Source organism: Oncorhynchus kisutch, linkage group LG23 (genome assembly GCF_002021735.2).
Source record: "Oncorhynchus kisutch isolate 150728-3 linkage group LG23, Okis_V2, whole genome shotgun sequence".
Taxonomy (NCBI): Eukaryota; Metazoa; Chordata; class Actinopteri; order Salmoniformes; family Salmonidae; genus Oncorhynchus; species Oncorhynchus kisutch.
The window spans coordinates 47,300,920-47,318,505 of record NC_034196.2 but is presented as its reverse complement, the minus strand read 5'-3'; the positions used below and the strand labels follow the sequence as shown (position 1 = coordinate 47,318,505).

General features: G+C 45.0%; 2 protein-coding genes across 2 annotated transcripts in view; both read right to left on the bottom strand.

The window, feature by feature from the left end:
- Nucleotides 1-423: 423 nt before the first annotated feature.
- On the bottom strand, nucleotides 424-6,354 carry dnajc25 (DnaJ (Hsp40) homolog, subfamily C, member 25). The gene is made up of 4 exons (XM_020473060.2): nucleotides 6,011-6,354; nucleotides 3,706-3,858; nucleotides 2,564-3,034; nucleotides 424-712 (listed from the first exon to the last, which is right to left on the bottom strand). Exons 1-4 carry the CDS (start codon nucleotides 6,308-6,310, stop codon nucleotides 590-592), a joined length of 1,047 nt encoding a protein of 348 aa, XP_020328649.1. The 5' UTR covers nucleotides 6,311-6,354; the 3' UTR covers nucleotides 424-589.
- Nucleotides 6,355-12,165: 5,811 nt separating this feature from the next.
- The window catches only part of ythdc1 (YTH N6-methyladenosine RNA binding protein C1), a 37,177-nt gene continuing 31,756 nt past the window's right edge, over nucleotides 12,166-17,586 (bottom strand). The window contains exons 12-15 of the mRNA XM_020473059.2: nucleotides 15,675-15,717; nucleotides 14,432-14,497; nucleotides 13,215-13,373; nucleotides 12,166-13,108 (exon numbers count right to left, since the gene is read on the bottom strand). Coding sequence (XP_020328648.1) covers nucleotides 12,893-13,108; nucleotides 13,215-13,373; nucleotides 14,432-14,497; nucleotides 15,675-15,717 — 484 coding nt within the window. The 3' untranslated portion in view covers nucleotides 12,166-12,892. The remainder of the gene's footprint in view (nucleotides 13,109-13,214; nucleotides 13,374-14,431; nucleotides 14,498-15,674; nucleotides 15,718-17,586) is intronic.

Genomic DNA, 17,586 nt, shown 5'->3' with positions numbered 1-17,586 from the left:
TGAAAATAGCTGTACAGCGATGCTCCCCATCCATCCTGACAGTTTGAGAGGATCTGCAGAGAAGAATGGGAGAAACTCCCAAAATATAGGTGTACCAAGCTTGTAGCGTCATACCCAAGAAGACTTGAGGCTGTAATCGCTGCCAAAGGTGCTTCAACAAAATACTGAGTAAAGGGTCTGAATACTTATGTAAATGTTTTTTTAAATTTTTAATACGGAAGGATTGTATCGAGGCACAGATCTGGGGAAGGGTACCAAAACATTTCTGCAGCATTGAAGGTCCCCAAGAACACAGTGGCCTCCATCATTCTTAAATAGAAGAAGACACTTCCTAGAGCTGGCTGCCCAGGACAAACTAAGCACACAAAAAATACAAAAAAAAATATGTTTTTGCTTTGTCATTATGGGGTATTGTGTGTAGATTTAATAAATAATTTATTCCATCAATTTTAGAATAAGGCTGTAACATAACAAAATGTGGAAAAAGTCAAGGGGTCTGAATACGTTCCGAATGCCCTGTATCGGTATAACACAGTGTGTATCTGTAAGTATTGCCACAAGTCAGGTGTGATTGTCGATCGGCATGTTGTCAATCGTCAATAAAAGTGAGTCGTCCAGGTCCTTCATTCTTCATCCACCGTCGGTACCTCTTCCACCTGGGATCCAGGGCCATCTTCGTCTTCATCTCTTCCTCCTGTTCTTCCTTGTATACCTGTACAACAACATCATGCAATATAAATATACACACACAAAAAAAAATGTTTAAAGGCACCAAAGAGAAAGCATCATTATTTATAAATGGAGATACTCTCTCGAGCTTCCCTTTGTACCAGTACTCGGCTTAAGATATAAACAGACATAAATGTTCACATACAGAATGTGTTCTGTTGTTATAACATTGTAATATCTGATGCAAAGTGTTCCACTGTTTGTGTGTGTAGTCTACTACAGCTGCTACTACTACATCTGCTACTACAGCTACTACTACAGCTGCTACTACTACTACTACAGCTGCTACTACTACAGCTGCTACTACAACAGCTACTACTACATCTGCTACTACAGCTACTACTACTACAGCTGCTACTACTACTACTACTACAGCTACTACTACAGCTGCTACTACTACTACTACAGCTGCTACTACTACAGCTGCTACTACAACAGCTACTACTACATCTGCTACTACAGCTACTACTACTACAGCTGCTACTACTACAGCTGCTACTACTACAGCTGCTACTACTACTACTGCTACTACTACAGCTGCTACTACTACTACTACTACAGCTGCTACTACTACTACTACTACTACAGCTGCTACTACTACTACTACTACTACTACTACAGCTGCTACTACTACTACTACAGCTGCTACTACTACTACTACAGCTGCTACTACTACTACTACTACTACAGCTGCTACTACTACTACTACAGCTGCTATTACTACTACTACTACAGCTGCTACTACTACTACTACTACTACAGCTGCTACTACTACTACTACTACAGCTGCTACTACTACTACTACTACAGCTGCTACTACTACTACTACTACAGCTGCTACTACTACTACTACTACAGCTGCTACTACTACTACTACTACAGCTGCTACTACTACTACTACTACTACTACTGCTACTACTACTACTACTACTGCTACTACTACTACTACAGCTGCTACTGCTACTACTACTACAGCTGCCACTGCTACTACTGCTACTACTGCTACTGCTACTACTACTACTGCTACTGCTACTACTACTACTACAGCTGCTACTACTACTACTACAGCTGCTACTACTACTACTACAGCTGCTACTACTACTACTACTACTACTACTACTACTACTACAGCTGCTACTGCTACTACTACTACAGCTGCTACTACTACTACTGCTACTGCTACTACTACTACTGCTACTGCTACTACTGCTACTACTACAGCTGCTACTGCTACTACTACTACAGCTGCTGCTACTACTACTACTACTACTACTACTACTACAGCTGCTACTGCTACTACTACTACAGCTGCTACTACTACTACTACTACAGCTGCTACTACTACTACTACTACAGCTGCTATTACTACTACTACAGCTGCTACTACTACTACAGCTGCTATTACTACTACTACTACTACAGCTGCTACTGCTACTACTACTACTACTACAGCTGCTACTACTACTACTACTACTACTACAGCTGCTACTGCTACTACTACTACTACTACAGCTGCTACTACTACTACTACTACTACAGCTGCTACTACTACTACTACAGCTGCTACTACTACTACTACAGCTGCTACTACTACTACTACTACTACAACAGCTGCTACTGCTACTACTACAGCTGCTACTACTACTACTACAGCTACTACTACTACTACAGCTGCTGCTACTACTACAGCTACGGCTACTACAGCTACTGCTACTACAGCTACTGCTACTACAGCTACTGCTACTACAGCTACTGCTGCTACAGCTACTGCTACTACAGCTACTGCTACTACAGCTACTGCTACTACTGCTACTACAGCTGCATTACTACAGACCTCATAGTTGTCTTTGATCCAGAGCTGCCTCTCCAGTAAGGTGTCTCTCTGCTCCGCCTCCAGACTGTCGAACTGAGACTGAGACATCTTCATGTTCCTCCTGATGATGTAGAGCTTCTCCTCCTCTCCGTACTCCTCTCTGCAGATGGTGAACCTGTAGATCCACTTACAGTACCAGACCACATAGGCACACAGGCAGTAAGGGAACAGGACAATCTGACAGAGCAGGATGTCCAAGATTTTAGGCTTCTGGTATCCTCCCTTGATGTCGATCTTGTTCTTGATGATGTCACGGATGACCTCTTCTTCCTGTTCCCGGATCTCCTCTTTGGACCGACGGTTCTTGCCCTTCTCTTTTGTCTTGTTCAGGAGACCCAGCTGCTTGGCTATCTCTGTCGCCTGGATACGGTACTTGGGGACCGTTGATAGGTAGTTGATGGCTTCTGTGTAGCTGGCCCACCAACTGTAGTACTGAAGCAGGAAAATTACAATCAGGCAGTGGTGTAAAGTAATGATGTAAGAATATTTTAAAGAAGTACTTATTGTAAGTAGTTCCTGGGGGTAGCTATACTTTAGTATTTATATATTATTTTACAACCTTTACTTCACTACATTCCTAAAAAATTTTGAATGCTTAGCAGGACAGGAAAATGGTCCAATTCACACACTTATCAAGAGAACATCCCTGGTCATCCCTACTGCCTCTGATCTGGAGGACTCACTAAACAGAGAACATCCCTGGTCATCCCTACTGCCTCTGATCTGGAGGACTCACTAAACAGAGAACATCCCTGGTCATCCCTACTGCCTCTGATCTGGAGGACTCACTAAACAGAGAACATCCCTGGTCATCCCTACTGCCTCTGATCTGGAGGACTCACTAAACAGAGAACATCCCTGGTCATCCCTACTGCCTCTGATCTGGAGGACTCACTAAACAGAGAACATCCCTGGTCATCCCTACTGCCTCTGATCTGGAGGACTCACTAAACACACGATTCGTTTGTAAATTATGTCTGAGTGTGACCCTGGCTATCCGTAAATAAATAAAAACAAGAAAATGGTTCCGTTTGGTTTGTTCCCTTTATAGTGCACTACCCTGTTCCCTTTATAGTGCACTATACGAGTGTGTATGACCCTACCTGGAAGATGGATATAGCAACCACAGTGACCAGAATGACAATCCGTACGTCCACTTTAGGTGCCAGTCGTCTCCTGTAGTAGGTGTAGTAGTGGCTGTAGTACTCTTCAGGGTGGTCCAGCATGTAGTCGTAGTCTCTACGGGAGTCCTCATCCTGATACACAGGAGGAAATTACCCTTATAACACTATTATGACGACTAGCTAATTGCTATAGGCCATGTACTAAGGTACAAGTTACCAGAAGATATCTCCGTATCGGAATGATTGAGAGCTGTATGTACACTACCAATCAAAAGTTTGGACACACCTACTCATTCAAGAGTTTAAATTTTATTTTATTTTTTTACTATTTTCTACATTGAAGAATAATAGTGAAGACAAGAACTATGAAATAACACATTTGTAGTAACCCAACAAAAAAAGAAAATAGGTTTTAAACTAATGAAAATATATTTTCTATTCTAGATTCTTCTAAGTAGCCATCCTTTGACTTGATGACAGCTTTGCACACTCTTGGCATTCTCTCAACCAGCTTCATGAAGAATGCTTTTCCAACAGTCTTGAAGGAGTTCCCACATATGCTGAGCACTTGTAGCTGCTTTTCCTTCACTCAGCAGTACAATTCATCCCAAACTATCACAATTGGGTTGAGGCCGGGTGATTGTGGAGGCCAGGTCATCTGATGCAGGTCATCACTCTCCTTCTTGGTCAAATAGCCCTTACACAGACTGGGTGTGTTGGGGCAATGTCCTGTTGAAAAACAAATAATGGTCCCACTAAGCGCAAACCAGATGGGATGGCGTAACGCTGCAGAATGCTGTGGTAGACATGCTGGTTAAGTGTGCCTTGAAATCTAAATAAATCACTGACAGTGTCACCATCTCTTCGGTATACCACCCCTACCTTGTCACAACACAACTGATTGGCTCAAACACATTGAGGAAAGAAATTCCACAACTTTTAACAAGGCACACCTGTTAATTGAAATGCATTCCAGGCGACTACCTCATGAAGCTGGTTGAGAGAATACCAAGCCCGTGCAAAGCTGTCATCAAGGCAAAGGGTAGCTACTTTGAAGAATCTCAAATATGAAATATATTTTGATTTGCGTACATTTTTTGGTTACTACATGATTCCATATGTGTTATTTCATAGTTTTGATGTCTTCACTATTATTCTACAAAGTAGAAAATAGTAAAAAATAAATAAAAACCCTGGAATGTTCTAAAAGTTCTGCCTGGTACTGTATGTATCAAGCCTATCAGAGTTGGAGTGCAGTTCTGCCTTTAAGATAACAGTTCTCTCCGATAACTCGTATTAAAACAGTCTTGCATGCCACTGTGTAAAAGGCTTTTTCTGCCTTGCCCTCTCATAACGCCTCCGTGTGATCGACAGCGTCATTGCATTTTGGTTCACCAGAAGTACATTCATTTCCAATGGAACGCTGCGTTTTCCTTGCAGAGGCAGTGCGTTGCAGACGCAGCACGTTGCAGAGGCAGGGCGTTCTGTGTGGTTCATACGTTGGATTTATCGAACGTATGCGTCAAACTGTATGCGTGGACGGTTTGGCAGAAATGTTATAAAGGTAAATGTTAAACATTTTTCGAACACCTATCCAGATGATGCTGCGTACTATTTTCCGCAATAACACCGTAGTGGTTATCGAGGCCAAGGACACACACACAAAAAACTGTTCGTTTTTTTATTTATTTAAAGGTCGAGGATCCAACTTTTCTGGACCCGGCTTATCGGCGGTGCAAAATAGGCCATAGGAACTTTAAAAAAATACCTACCACTTCTTTTTGAAAGGACCCTCTCCCAATCCTCACGAGTCAACGTAAACTCACTATTATGTGGAGTGGTAAGCATTAACCCTCCAAACTTTGCCTCATCTGACAAAACACATGTCAGTGGATCCTCTCTGATTAGATACTGATCATCTGATTCAGAGATGACCATGTCAACCTCCAGATACATACTGCTCATCTGAATCACTACAACAACTTTTCCCAACATCTTGGGTGTCTGAGATTTGATCGGGCTGCCCCTACCTGCATGTGAAGGAAAAAACCATCCCAATGACTTTGAACTTGTTCAGGTTTATTCATAACACAGTCATTTACAGTATTTGTACACTAGAAGGCAAAAGGATCAAATTGACTGAAGGACTTTTTTGACGGAGTTGAGAAAAGTGCCACATTGGCGTACAACATAAGTTAACGGTAAACTACCTGACCGGAGAAGCAGCGTTTTACTTTGAAAAGATTCGCTGAAACGAATCAAAATGTCAGGTTTCTCCACTTACCTTCAACGTTTCATATGCAGTCGCAATGAGCAGAAATTTTTGATGAGCACTTTCTCTTGTCTCGCCTGCAAGACTTGAGAATCTGTCCGGGTGATACTTTCTGGCTATCTGTCTGTAAGCCCGGGCTATGTCCGATTTAACCGCTTCCCTCGATACTCCAAGAACATCGTAACAAATCTGGGTGCCACAATACAGTCCCTCGATAAGCGCCGTGGCAGACGGTACGAAAACCACCACCACAATGAATATAATGCCTATCCATTGACCACAGTGTCGACCATACTCAGTGAGTGCAGCCATTTTCACCACTTGATGAGTCGCAGAATTTGATCCACGTCTCGTCAGCAACATAAAAATAAAAAATAAAGTACTTCCGGGTTACGGATTTCGTAAATGTTCCCCCCAAAATTCCACACGTAGTGGTAGAAAAGTGTCAATAACCTTTATTTATTAATGATATATGACAAATAATTGTCTAAACATGAATAATGATTCATATGTGTTAATATTTAAGTTACATTACATGTGGGTTTTAAAACATGTTCCAATGCAAATCACTGTTTATGGAATAGAGCAAGAACTATTGTAGTTTTGCTGCAAAAGTATTGTAGGGAAAACTCAGTTGGGTCTGTAGAATGTGTATATGGTGTCATTTCATGGGCCTCTGAATAATATAGGGTGTTGCTGGCCTTTCACTGTGATCAAACTGCTTAAAATGGGGTGCCTATCCATGGTCCTGAAGTCAATACCTCTATATACATTCAACTATCCATGGTCCTGAAGTCAATACCTCTATATACATTCAACTATCCATGGTCCTGAAGTCAATAACTCTATATACATTCAACTATCCATGGTCCTGAAGTCAATACCTCTATATACATTCAACTATCCATGGTCCTGAAGTCAATACCTCTATATACATTCAACTATCCATGGTCCTGAAGTCAATAACTCTATATACATTCAACTATCCATGGTCCTGAAGTCAATAACTCTATATACAGTAAACCATCAGAACTCAAAAAACAAACACAAGTCAATTTTTTTAGTCAAAACGACAATCTCAATTATTTACAATTTAATCGTAATGAATATCAACCAGGCTATAGGTACACAGTCACCACTAGTCACTAGTCACCACTACAGTCACTACTACAGTCACCACAACAGTCACCACCAGATTCACCACAACAGTCACTAGTCACCACTACAGTCACTAGTCACCACTACAGTCACTAGTCACCACTACAGTCACTAGTCACCACTACAGTCACCACTACAGTCACTAGTCACCACTACAGTCACTAGTCACCACTACAGTCACTAGTCACCACTACAGTCACCACTAGTCACTAGTCACCACTAGTCACCACTACAGTCACTAGTCACCACTACAGTCACTAGTCACCACTACAGTCACCACTACAGTCACTAGTCACCACTACAGTCACTAGCTCCCGAGTAGAGTGGACCCCACTAGCTCCCGAGTAGAGTAGACCCCACTAGCTCCCGAGTAGACCCCACTAGCTCCCGAGTAGACCCCACTAGCTCCCGAGTAGACCCCACTAGCTCCCGAGTGGACCCCACTAGCTCCCGAGTGGACCCCACTAGCTCCCGAGTGGACCCCACTAGTTCCCGAGTGGACCCCACTAGCTCCCGAGATGACCCCACTAGCTCCCGAGTAGACCCCACTAGCTCCTGAGTAGAGTGGACCCCACTAGCTCCTGAGTAGAGTGGACCCCACTAGCTCCTGAGTAGAGTGGACCCCACTAGCTCCTGAGTAGAGTGGACCCCACTAGCTCCTGAGTAGAGTGGACCCCACTAGCTCCTGAGTAGAGTGGACCCCACTAGCTCCTGAGTAGAGTGGACCCCACTAGCTCCTGAGTAGAGTGGACCCCACTAGCTCCTGAGTAGAGTGGACCCCACTAGCTCCTGAGTAGAGTGGACCCCACTAGCTCCTGAGTAGAGTGGACCCCACTAGCTCCTGAGTAGAGTGGACCCCACTAGCTCCTGAGTAGAGTGGACCCCACTAGCTCCTGAGTAGAGTGGACCCCACTAGCTCCTGAGTAGAGTGGACCCCACTAGCTCCTGAGTAGAGTGGACCCCACTAGCTCCTGAGTAGAGTGGACCCCACTAGCTCCTGAGTAGAGTGGACCCCACTAGCTCCTGAGTAGAGTGGACCCCACTAGCTCCTGAGTAGAGTGGACCCCACTAGCTCCTGAGTAGAGTGGACCCCACTAGCTCCTGAGTAGAGTGGACCCCACTAGCTCCTGAGTAGAGTGGACCCCACTAGCTCCTGAGTAGAGTGGACCCCACTAGCTCCTGAGTAGAGTGGACCCCACTAGCTCCTGAGTAGAGTGGACCCCACTAGCTCCTGAGTAGAGTGGGCCCCACTAGCTCCTGAGTAGAGTGGGCCCCACTAGCTCCTGAGTAGAGTGGGCCCCACTAGCTCCTGAGTAGAGTGGACCCCACTAGCTCCTGAGTAGAGTGGACCCCACTAGCTCCTGAGTAGAGTGGACCCCACTAGCTCCTGAGTAGAGTGGACCCCACTAGCTCCTGAGTAGAGTGGACCCCACTAGCTCCTGAGTAGAGTGGACCCCACTAGCTCCTGAGTAGAGTGGACCCCACTAGCTCCTGAGTAGAGTGGACCCCACTAGCTCCTGAGTAGAGTGGACCCCACTAGCTCCTGAGTAGAGTGGACCCCACTAGCTCCTGAGTAGAGTGGACCCCACTAGCTCCTGAGTAGAGTGGACCCCACTAGCTCCTGAGTAGAGTGGACCCCACTAGCTCCAGAGTAGAGTGGACCCCACCTAGCTCCTGAGTAGAGTGGACCCCACCTAGCTCCTGAGTAGAGTGGACCCCACCTAGCTCCTGAGTAGAGTGGACCCCACCTAGCTCCTGAGTAGAGTGGACCCCACCTAGCTCCTGAGTAGAGTGGACCCCACCTAGCTCCTGAGTAGAGTGGACCCCACTAGCTCCTGAGTAGAGTGGACCCCACTAGCTCCTGAGTAGAGTGGACCCCACTAGCTCCTGAGTAGAGTGGACCCCACCTAGCTCCTGAGTAGAGTGGACCCCACCTAGCTCCTGAGTAGAGTGGACCCCACTAGCTCCTGAGTAGAGTGGACCCCACCTAGCTCCTGAGTAGAGTGGACCCCACCTAGCTCCTGAGTAGAGTGGACCCCACCTAGCTCCTGAGTAGAGTGGACCCCACCTAGCTCCTGAGTAGAGTGGACCCCACCTAGCTCCTGAGTAGAGTGGACCCCACCTAGCTCCTGAGTAGAGTGGACCCCACCTAGCTCCTGAGTAGAGTGGACCCCACCTAGCTCCTGAGTAGAGTGGACCCCACCTAGCTCCTGAGTAGAGTGGACCCCACCTAGCTCCTGAGTAGAGTGGACCCCACCTAGCTCCTGAGTAGAGTGGACCCCACCTAGCTCCTGAGTAGACCCCACTAGCTCCTGAGTAGAGTGGACCCCATTTTCACTGCGACAGAATGCAAAGGCAATTATGTACAGTCCAATAAATGAAGAGTACACACACAACAAATATTGACCATTTAGGCTTGAAAAAAACGTATAAATTAATTACATATCTAAAATAGATTGAATTCTTCTTTGTATGATAACTAGTATAAAATATCTAGATAATTCAGCAAATTTTCTCCCCTAAGGATTCATTTGCAAACAAACCTGGGTAGGTTACCTTCTAAATGCAATCTGTTACTAGTTACCTGTCCAAAATGTTAAAATCAGTAATGTAACGTTTGGATTACTCAAACTCTGTAAAATAAGATTATTTTGTTACTTTTAGATTACTTTCCATTAGAAGACAAAAAGGAATATTACCAATTGAAAGAGTTTTTTTTACAGAATCAATGTTAGAGTTTACATACACTACATTGACAAAAGTATGTGGACACCTGCTCGCCGAACGTCTCATTCCAAAATCAATGGCCATTAATATAGAGTTGGTCCCCCCTTTGCTGCTATAACAGCCTCCACTCTTCTGGGAAGGCTTTCCACAAGATGTTGGAACATTGCTGCTATAACAGCCTCCACTCTTCTGGGAAGGTTTTCCACTAGATGTTGGAACATTGCTGCAGGGACTTGCTTCCATTCAGCCACAAGAGCATTAGTGAGGTCGGGCACTGATGTTGGTTGATTAGGCCTGGCTCACAGTCCAATTCATCCTAAAGGTGTCTGATGGGGTTGAGGTCAGGGCTCTGTGCAGGCCAGTCAAGTTCTTCCACTCCGACCTCGATTTGTGCACAGGGGCATTGTCATGCTGAAACAGGAAAGGGTCTTCCCCAAACTGTTCCCACAAAGTTGGAAGCATAGAATTGTCTAGAATGTTGATGTATGCTGTAGCGTTAAGATTTCCCTTCACTGGAACTAAGGAGTCTGAACCATGAAAAACAGCCCGAGACATTTATTTGTCCTCCACCAAACTTTACAGTTGGCACTATGCATTCGGGCAGGTAGCGTTCTCTCAGCATCCGCTAAACCCATATTCGTTCATAGGACTGCCAGATGGTGAAGCGTGAATCATCACTCCAGAGAACGCGTTTCCACTGCTCCAGAGTCCAATGGGGGTGAGCTAAACACCACTCCAGGAAACGCTTGGCTTTGCGCATGGTGATTTTAGGCTTGTGTGCAGCTGCTCGGCCATGGAAACCCATTTCATGAATCTCCCGAAGTTATTGTACTGACGTTGCTTCCAGAGGCAGTTTGGAACTCGGTTGTGAGTGTTGCAACAGAGGACAGACGGTTTTTACATGCTACGTGTTTCAGCACTCGCCGGTCCCGTTCCCTTCTGTGGCCTACCACTTCGTGGCTGAGCCGCTGTTGCTCCTTGACGTTTCCACTTCACAATAACAGCATCTACCCTTGACCGGGGAAGCTCTAGCATAATAACAGCATCTACCCTTGACCGGGGCAGCTCTAGCAGGGAAGACATCTGACTGTTGGAAAGGTGGCATCCAAAGACGGTGCCATGTTGAAAGTCACTGAGCTCTTCAGTACGGGCCATTCTACTGCCAATGTTTGTCTATGGAGATTGCGTGGCTGTGTTCTCAATTTTATACACCGGTCAGCAACGGGTGTGGCTGAAATAGCCAGAAACCACACAAATACACCTGTACATTTGTGAACAGCCATCCACAACCACAATCTGTAAAAGCGAGAATAATTGAGAGCAGCATGAAATCCACATCACTACCATGTAGATATCAATAATAGATCTAAAAGTGATATTTGCGTGTCGGCCGTGTCCTCCTTCACCGCCAAGCATTTATTCAAGTTTGTCGTATAATCTTTAGATGAAGACAGAAGCATAATTGAAAGACATAGTTTGCACTAATAGCCCAAAAGAATTTGGCGTCATCATCTCTGATTTATGGTCGGAAAACAAACGGAATCAAAGTAGTAATCTAGTTGTTCAAAAGTATCTCATCTGATTACAATAGTTGGCTGGTACCGTTAATCCCCAACCCTGTTTACAGGACGGGACTCTTATTCTGAAAATCCGTCACCAGGAAGTGCTTAGTTATTCTTGCCTCCTTCACAATGGTCACAAGTTTATGTCAACTTTCTCTGGCCATCCCAAAAACAAATATGACCAAAGACTGTTTTAGAATTAATTTTACATAAAACCTTTTTCAAATGTACGTTTGTTTATTCTCCATTTTAATTTAACCTTTATTTAACTAGGCAAGTCAGTTAAGAACAAATTATTATTTTACAATGATGACCTACCCTGGCCAAACCCTCCCCTAACCCGGATAACCGTGGGCCAAATTGTGCACCACCCTATGGGACTCCCGATCACAGCCGTTTGTGATATAGCCCGGGATCGAATCAGGGTCTGTAGTGACTCCTCTAGCACTGAGAGGCAGTGTCTTAAGACTGCTGAACCAGGGTCTGTAGTGACTCCTCTAGCACTGAGATGCAGTGCCTTAGACCGCTGCGCCACTCGGGAGCCCAAACATAAGGCCTAAAATGTCACTAGTTTTCCCAAACATTTAAATCTGACTGATGTGTATTGCCATTGTTGATCTTACGATTAATATTTCCTCTGCAAACCAGCAGAAAGGCTAAAACCTGTTTAATGTAAAGTGAATCAATCCAAACATCTTTCACTCAAACTGACGACAGTAGTAAAACACTCAATAGTATTTAATTTTTTTTTTGTACAAAACAGTCATCCAAGACAAAGCGATACCTTATTCCCCCGCCCCCGACAAAACCTTGCAGGATCTCTAAACTTTACAGCACTGATTGGTTTAAACTTCCGAAAGGAAACGGGATCGATCATAACAACAATATTGCTTTTTGCTTCCAGATCAGTCGAAACACTAGAAAAAAAAAATGACTTGACATTTTTTTTTAAAGGCAAAAAAGGGAATCGCAACGACAGTCAGATTCAGTACAACACAATTATACCCATTTCAGTAGACATCTTCATCTGAACCATGTACAAGTATGAACAGCACAAAGACAAATGTGACAAGTGGATCAGTCCCTTCCTAAAAAATACACGCAAAAGACTGGCATTCAACACTGAAAGTCGGGGACAGGAAGAAGAGACGAAAACCAGCTCCAAATAGTTAAATGCTTTTAACTGAGTCTCCTCCAAAATAAGATTAACTAAAAATGTGTATTTTGGGGTGGAACCCCCCCCCCCCCCAGTTAGTTCGGTTACACTGCATGCATGATAGACATGAGGCGACTTCACAGCACGATGTAAAACAGAACAAATCACTCAGAACAGTTCAGATTCTTTAAAAAATTAAATAAAACAAAATGGAAGAAAAAAAGAGAAAAGAAATGACTAGGTCAGAGAAACTACCACAGGACTTCTGGTTTGATTTGATTTAGTCCCTGATTATCTCCTGTAGCGCCCCCTCTCCTTCTCCCTGTCTCTGATCCGGTCTCTCTCTCGGTCACGTTCGCGTCCACGGTCTCTGTCGCGGTCCCGGCGGGCATCCCGGGGACGTTCTCGCTCCCTCTGCCGGTCTCGTTCTCTGGGGCGGCTGCGGCGACCTGTCACCACGGCCTGGGTCCGTCTCAGGAAGTCATCCACCCGCATGTCATAGTCATGCTTCAGAGGAGAGAGAGATGGTGTTCAGGCTATACTACGTCCCAAATGACTCACTATTCCATTTATAGTGCACTACACATTTAACCAGGACAGAAACGAGCTGTACCAGGGTAGAGCTGAAGGAACGTACGACCCTCTTCTCCCTGAAGCGGGCGTCGTGTGGTACAGGGTGGTGCCCAGTGTACGGGGGATGTGCCTGGGGAGGTGGAGGATGGTGCTGGTAGAACGGGTGGTGAGGTGGCTGCTCCATCCCAGGGTACGGTGCCTACAGGGTAGATGGTTTTTAAATGATACTATGAATGAAGTCAGAGGCAAGAAAACCTCTTAAAAATGGCAGGTAGGATCAATTAAAAATAACAAAAACAATGTACTGGCTATGTAACTACGGTATACAAAAATTGAAGAGCCATGTACGTAAAAGGAGTTGCATGTAAATTTACCAAACAAATATTAGCTAAAGTCTTCTGAAGAGATGAGCCATTAACAATACAGAGACTATGATGAGAAACTTCAGCGATTCACCCAAAATATTGACTAATATACAGACAGGAGCAGATCAGGGTAACATATTAACAGGTGATGTACTGCAACGCGTTTCGACCAGACAGGTAACATATTAACAGGTGATGTATTGCAAGGCGTTTCGACCAGACAGGTAACATATTAACAGGTGATGTATTGCAAGGCGTTTCGACCAGACAGGTAACATATTAACAGGTGAACTACCGCAACGCGTTTCGACCAGACAGGTAACATATTAACAGGTGATGTATTGCAAGGCGTTTCGACCAGACAGGTAACATATTAACAGGTGAACTACTGCAACGCGTTTCGACCAGACAGGTAACATATTAACAGGTGATGTATTGCAAGGCGTTTCGACCAGACAGGTAACATATTAACAGGTGATGTATTGCAAGGCGTTTCGACCAGACAGGTAACATATTAACAGGTGAACTACCGCAACGCGTTTCGACCAGACAGGTAACATATTAACAGGTGATGTATTGCAAGGCGTTTCGACCAGACAGGTAACATATTAACAGGTGAACTACTGCAACGCGTTTCGACCAGACAGGTAACATATTAACAGGTGATGTATTGCAAGGCGTTTCGACCAGACAGGTAACATATTAACAGGTGATGTATTGCAACGCGTTTCGACCAGACAGGTAACATATTAACTGGTGAAATACTGCAACACGTTTTGACCAGACAGGTATTTCTCGGGTAGCATTAATAGTCCTTTTAGTCTTATGTCTATATTAAACCATATTACTTGGAGCACTCTATTGCTCTATGAACCAAACTTCTAGAACATACCATTCCTTGCCAAGGAGGAGGCGGCCCAATGGTGTGGTGGAACTCTCTCATGTAATCGTTGTAGGACTGGGGATAACAAAACACATGATAATATCAATAGGAGTGAATCAAATGAACTGTGTGTTAATATCATATACTATACACACACACACACACAAAAGTATGTGGACACCCCTTCAAATGAGTGGATTCAGCTATTTCAGCCACCCTCCGTTGCTGACAGGTGAATAAAATCGAGCATACTGCCATGCAATCTCCATAGACAAACATTGGCAGTAGAACGGCCTTACGGAAAAGCTCAGTGACTTTCAACGAGGCACTGCCTTAGGATGCCACCTTTCCAACAAGTTAGTTTGTCAGATTTCTGCCCTGCTTTAGCTGCCCTGGTCAACTGTAAGTGTTGTTATTGTGAAGTGGAAACGTCTAGGAGCAACAATGGCCCAGCCGCAAAGTGGTAGGCTACACAAGCTCACAGAACGAGACTGCCGGGAGCTGTTCATCAGGAGCTTCATGAAATGGGTTTCCATGGCCGAGCAGCCTAAGATCAGTGGTGTAAAGCTCACCGCCATTGGACTCTGGAGCAGTGGAAACGCGTTCTCTGGAGGGATGAATCACACTTCACCATCTGGCAGTCCGACAGACGAATCTGGGTTTGGCGGATGCTAAGAGAACGCTACCTGCCCCTATGAATAGTGCCAACTGTAAAGTTTGGTGGATGAGGAATAGTCTGGGGCTGCCGGGCTGTTTTTCATGGTTCGGGCCTCTTAGTTCCAGTGAAGGGAAATCTTAACACTACAGTATACAATGACATTCTAGATGATTCTGTGGTTCCAACTTTGTGGCAACAGTTTGGGGAAGGTTCTTTCCTGTTTCAACATGACAATTCCCCCGTGCACAAAGCGAGGTCCATACAGAAATGGTTTGTCGTTCGGTGTGGAAGAACTTGACTGGTCTGCACAGTCCTGACCGCAACCTTTGCGATGAATTGGAACCCTGACTGTGAGCCAGGCCTAATCGCCCAACATCAGTACCGGACCTTCCTTATGCTCGTGGCTGAAATGGAAGCAAGTACCAGCAGCAACGTTCCAACATCTAGTGGAACACCTTCCCAGAAGAGTAGAGGCTTTTATGGGACTAAAGGGAGGACCAAGTCCATATTAATGGCCATGATTTTGGAATGAGATGTTTGACAAGTAGGTGTTCACATACCTTTGGTGATGTAGTGTATATTTACTGAACTCACCCCATTGAGAAACACATCTCTTCTTACTCCAGTTGGGAAGCGCCTGGGGAAATGAAGTTACTACTGGTTAATGTCTGGGGAGGGGAAGGGTTGGTGGAGAGGGCCAGGGAAGGGTTGGTGGAGAGGGCCAGGGAAGGGGTGGTGGAGAGGGCCAGGGAAGGGGTGGTGGAGAGGGGGAGGGCCAGGGCGGTCATTACATTTTGTCAGCCGGTTATTGTCATGCAAATGACTGCCGGTCTCACAGTAATTTACCGTTAATTAACCAACACATTTAGCATCTCCTGGCTTCCACGCATAGCCTACAAGCCACTGATGCAGATCTCTGAAAAATCTACATTAAAAAAAAAGTCCATTCATTATACAACGTCACAATAAATCCATTATTTTAGGCGGGTTAAAGGAAACGTTATAATTTTAAGGAAAAAATACAGTGTGTTATCTGGCTATGCTCCGTGCCATAGGCGTATTCATTTAGCTGAAATGCTCATAAGTCCCCATAACATTATTTTATAGTATGTGTGCGCATATGAAGTGGCTATGTTGAGCGTCGAAGTGATCATTTGAAACGGGTCCTATACACTAGATTTAGAGTTATTTGGCAACTTTAGTTTTGAACGATACAAACCTCAGAACGTCTTAGAAATCAAAACATAAAATGGGCTGCAGGATTCAACTAAATCGGCTATTTGAAAAAGTCGCAAAAAAAATAAAAATAAGCTTGTGCCTCATCAAGTGATCACCTTTTCACCCATCAAACTATTCTCAATTTAATCTAGTCTTCACTAATATGTCAAATGTGTTGGGATTTAGGATGTCATCCGTATGCACTGGAAAAGCGAGGCCGCTTTCCATTGTAAAATCATGCTGGGTAGGTTACTCCGGTAACTAGAGGAGCCGCCGGGAGTAACTAGAGGAGCCGCCGGGAGTAACTAGAGGAGCCGCCGGGAGTAACTAGAGGAGCCGCCGGGAGTAACTAGAGGAGCCGCCGGGAGTAACTAGAGGAGCCGCCGGGAGTAACTAGAGGAGCCGCCGGGAGTAACTAGAGGAGCCGCCGGGAGTAACTAGAGGAGCCGCCGGGAGTAACTAGAGGAGCCGCCGGGAGTAACTAGAGGAGCCGCCGGGAGTAACTAGAGGAGCCGCCGGGAGTAACTAGAGGAGCCGCCGGGAGTAACTAGAGGAGCCGCCGGGAGTAACTAGAGAAGCCGCTGGGAGTCTCCTGTTGCTTGTGGCAACCATCAAAACTCTGCTTTCACACGGGATGAGCATGCAGCCTCTCCCTAGGCGACAGGTGATATTCCCGCCCAAACTCTGGATGCCATGGTCTCTCCAACCTTGTTCCTGCAGCTACCCAGTGATTTAATGTGGGAAACCAAGTGAAATCTGATCGGGAACATCGACAGTAACATGTTTTCACAACAAACAAAAACATTTCATTAAACTGTTGCCAGCCCCTCTCTGTGTTCTGGAGAAAGGAATGAAGGAGAGATGGAAACACACGGTGGAGACACTCCGGATCGAAAACAAAAAGGCCATATAAAAATGCACTATTACTAGGCTATTCAAAATCAAATTCACTATAATTGTAGGCTCTGTAAAGCAGCCCTGCACAATCAATGACCCAACAGCATGGCGTGGGGCTAGACGTTCTCTCTCCTGGACTCTCAGAGCAGCAGACGGGGATCCAGGAAGCATAATAAAAGAGAATCCGTTACCTTAGAAAGCCCTTTCCATTTCGTTAGGCTTAAAAAAATTTACAAAAAAAACACATCCACAACGACCATATTTTACACTCAGTTTCAACCTGTTGATGAATTTTGAAGAGAGAAGTTCAACATGGGGAGTTTTAAAAGCAAGTGTTCCAACTCCAGTCCGCCAGTAGCCCCAACTAGTCCTGTGGCGGTCATGGATTATC

Excerpts from the sequence above, each read along its gene's own strand:
- dnajc25 (XM_020473060.2), bottom strand. The coding sequence starts at position 6,310 with ATGGCTGCACTCACTGAGTATGGTCGACACTGTGGTCAATGGATAGGC. Across the intron at positions 3,859-6,010 it reads CTGCATATGAAACGTTGAAG|GATGAGGACTCCCGTAGAGA; the intron begins GTAAGTGGAGAA and ends CCTGTGTATCAG. Across the intron at positions 3,035-3,705 it reads TTGCTATATCCATCTTCCAG|TACTACAGTTGGTGGGCCAG; the intron begins GTAGGGTCATAC and ends TTCCTGCTTCAG.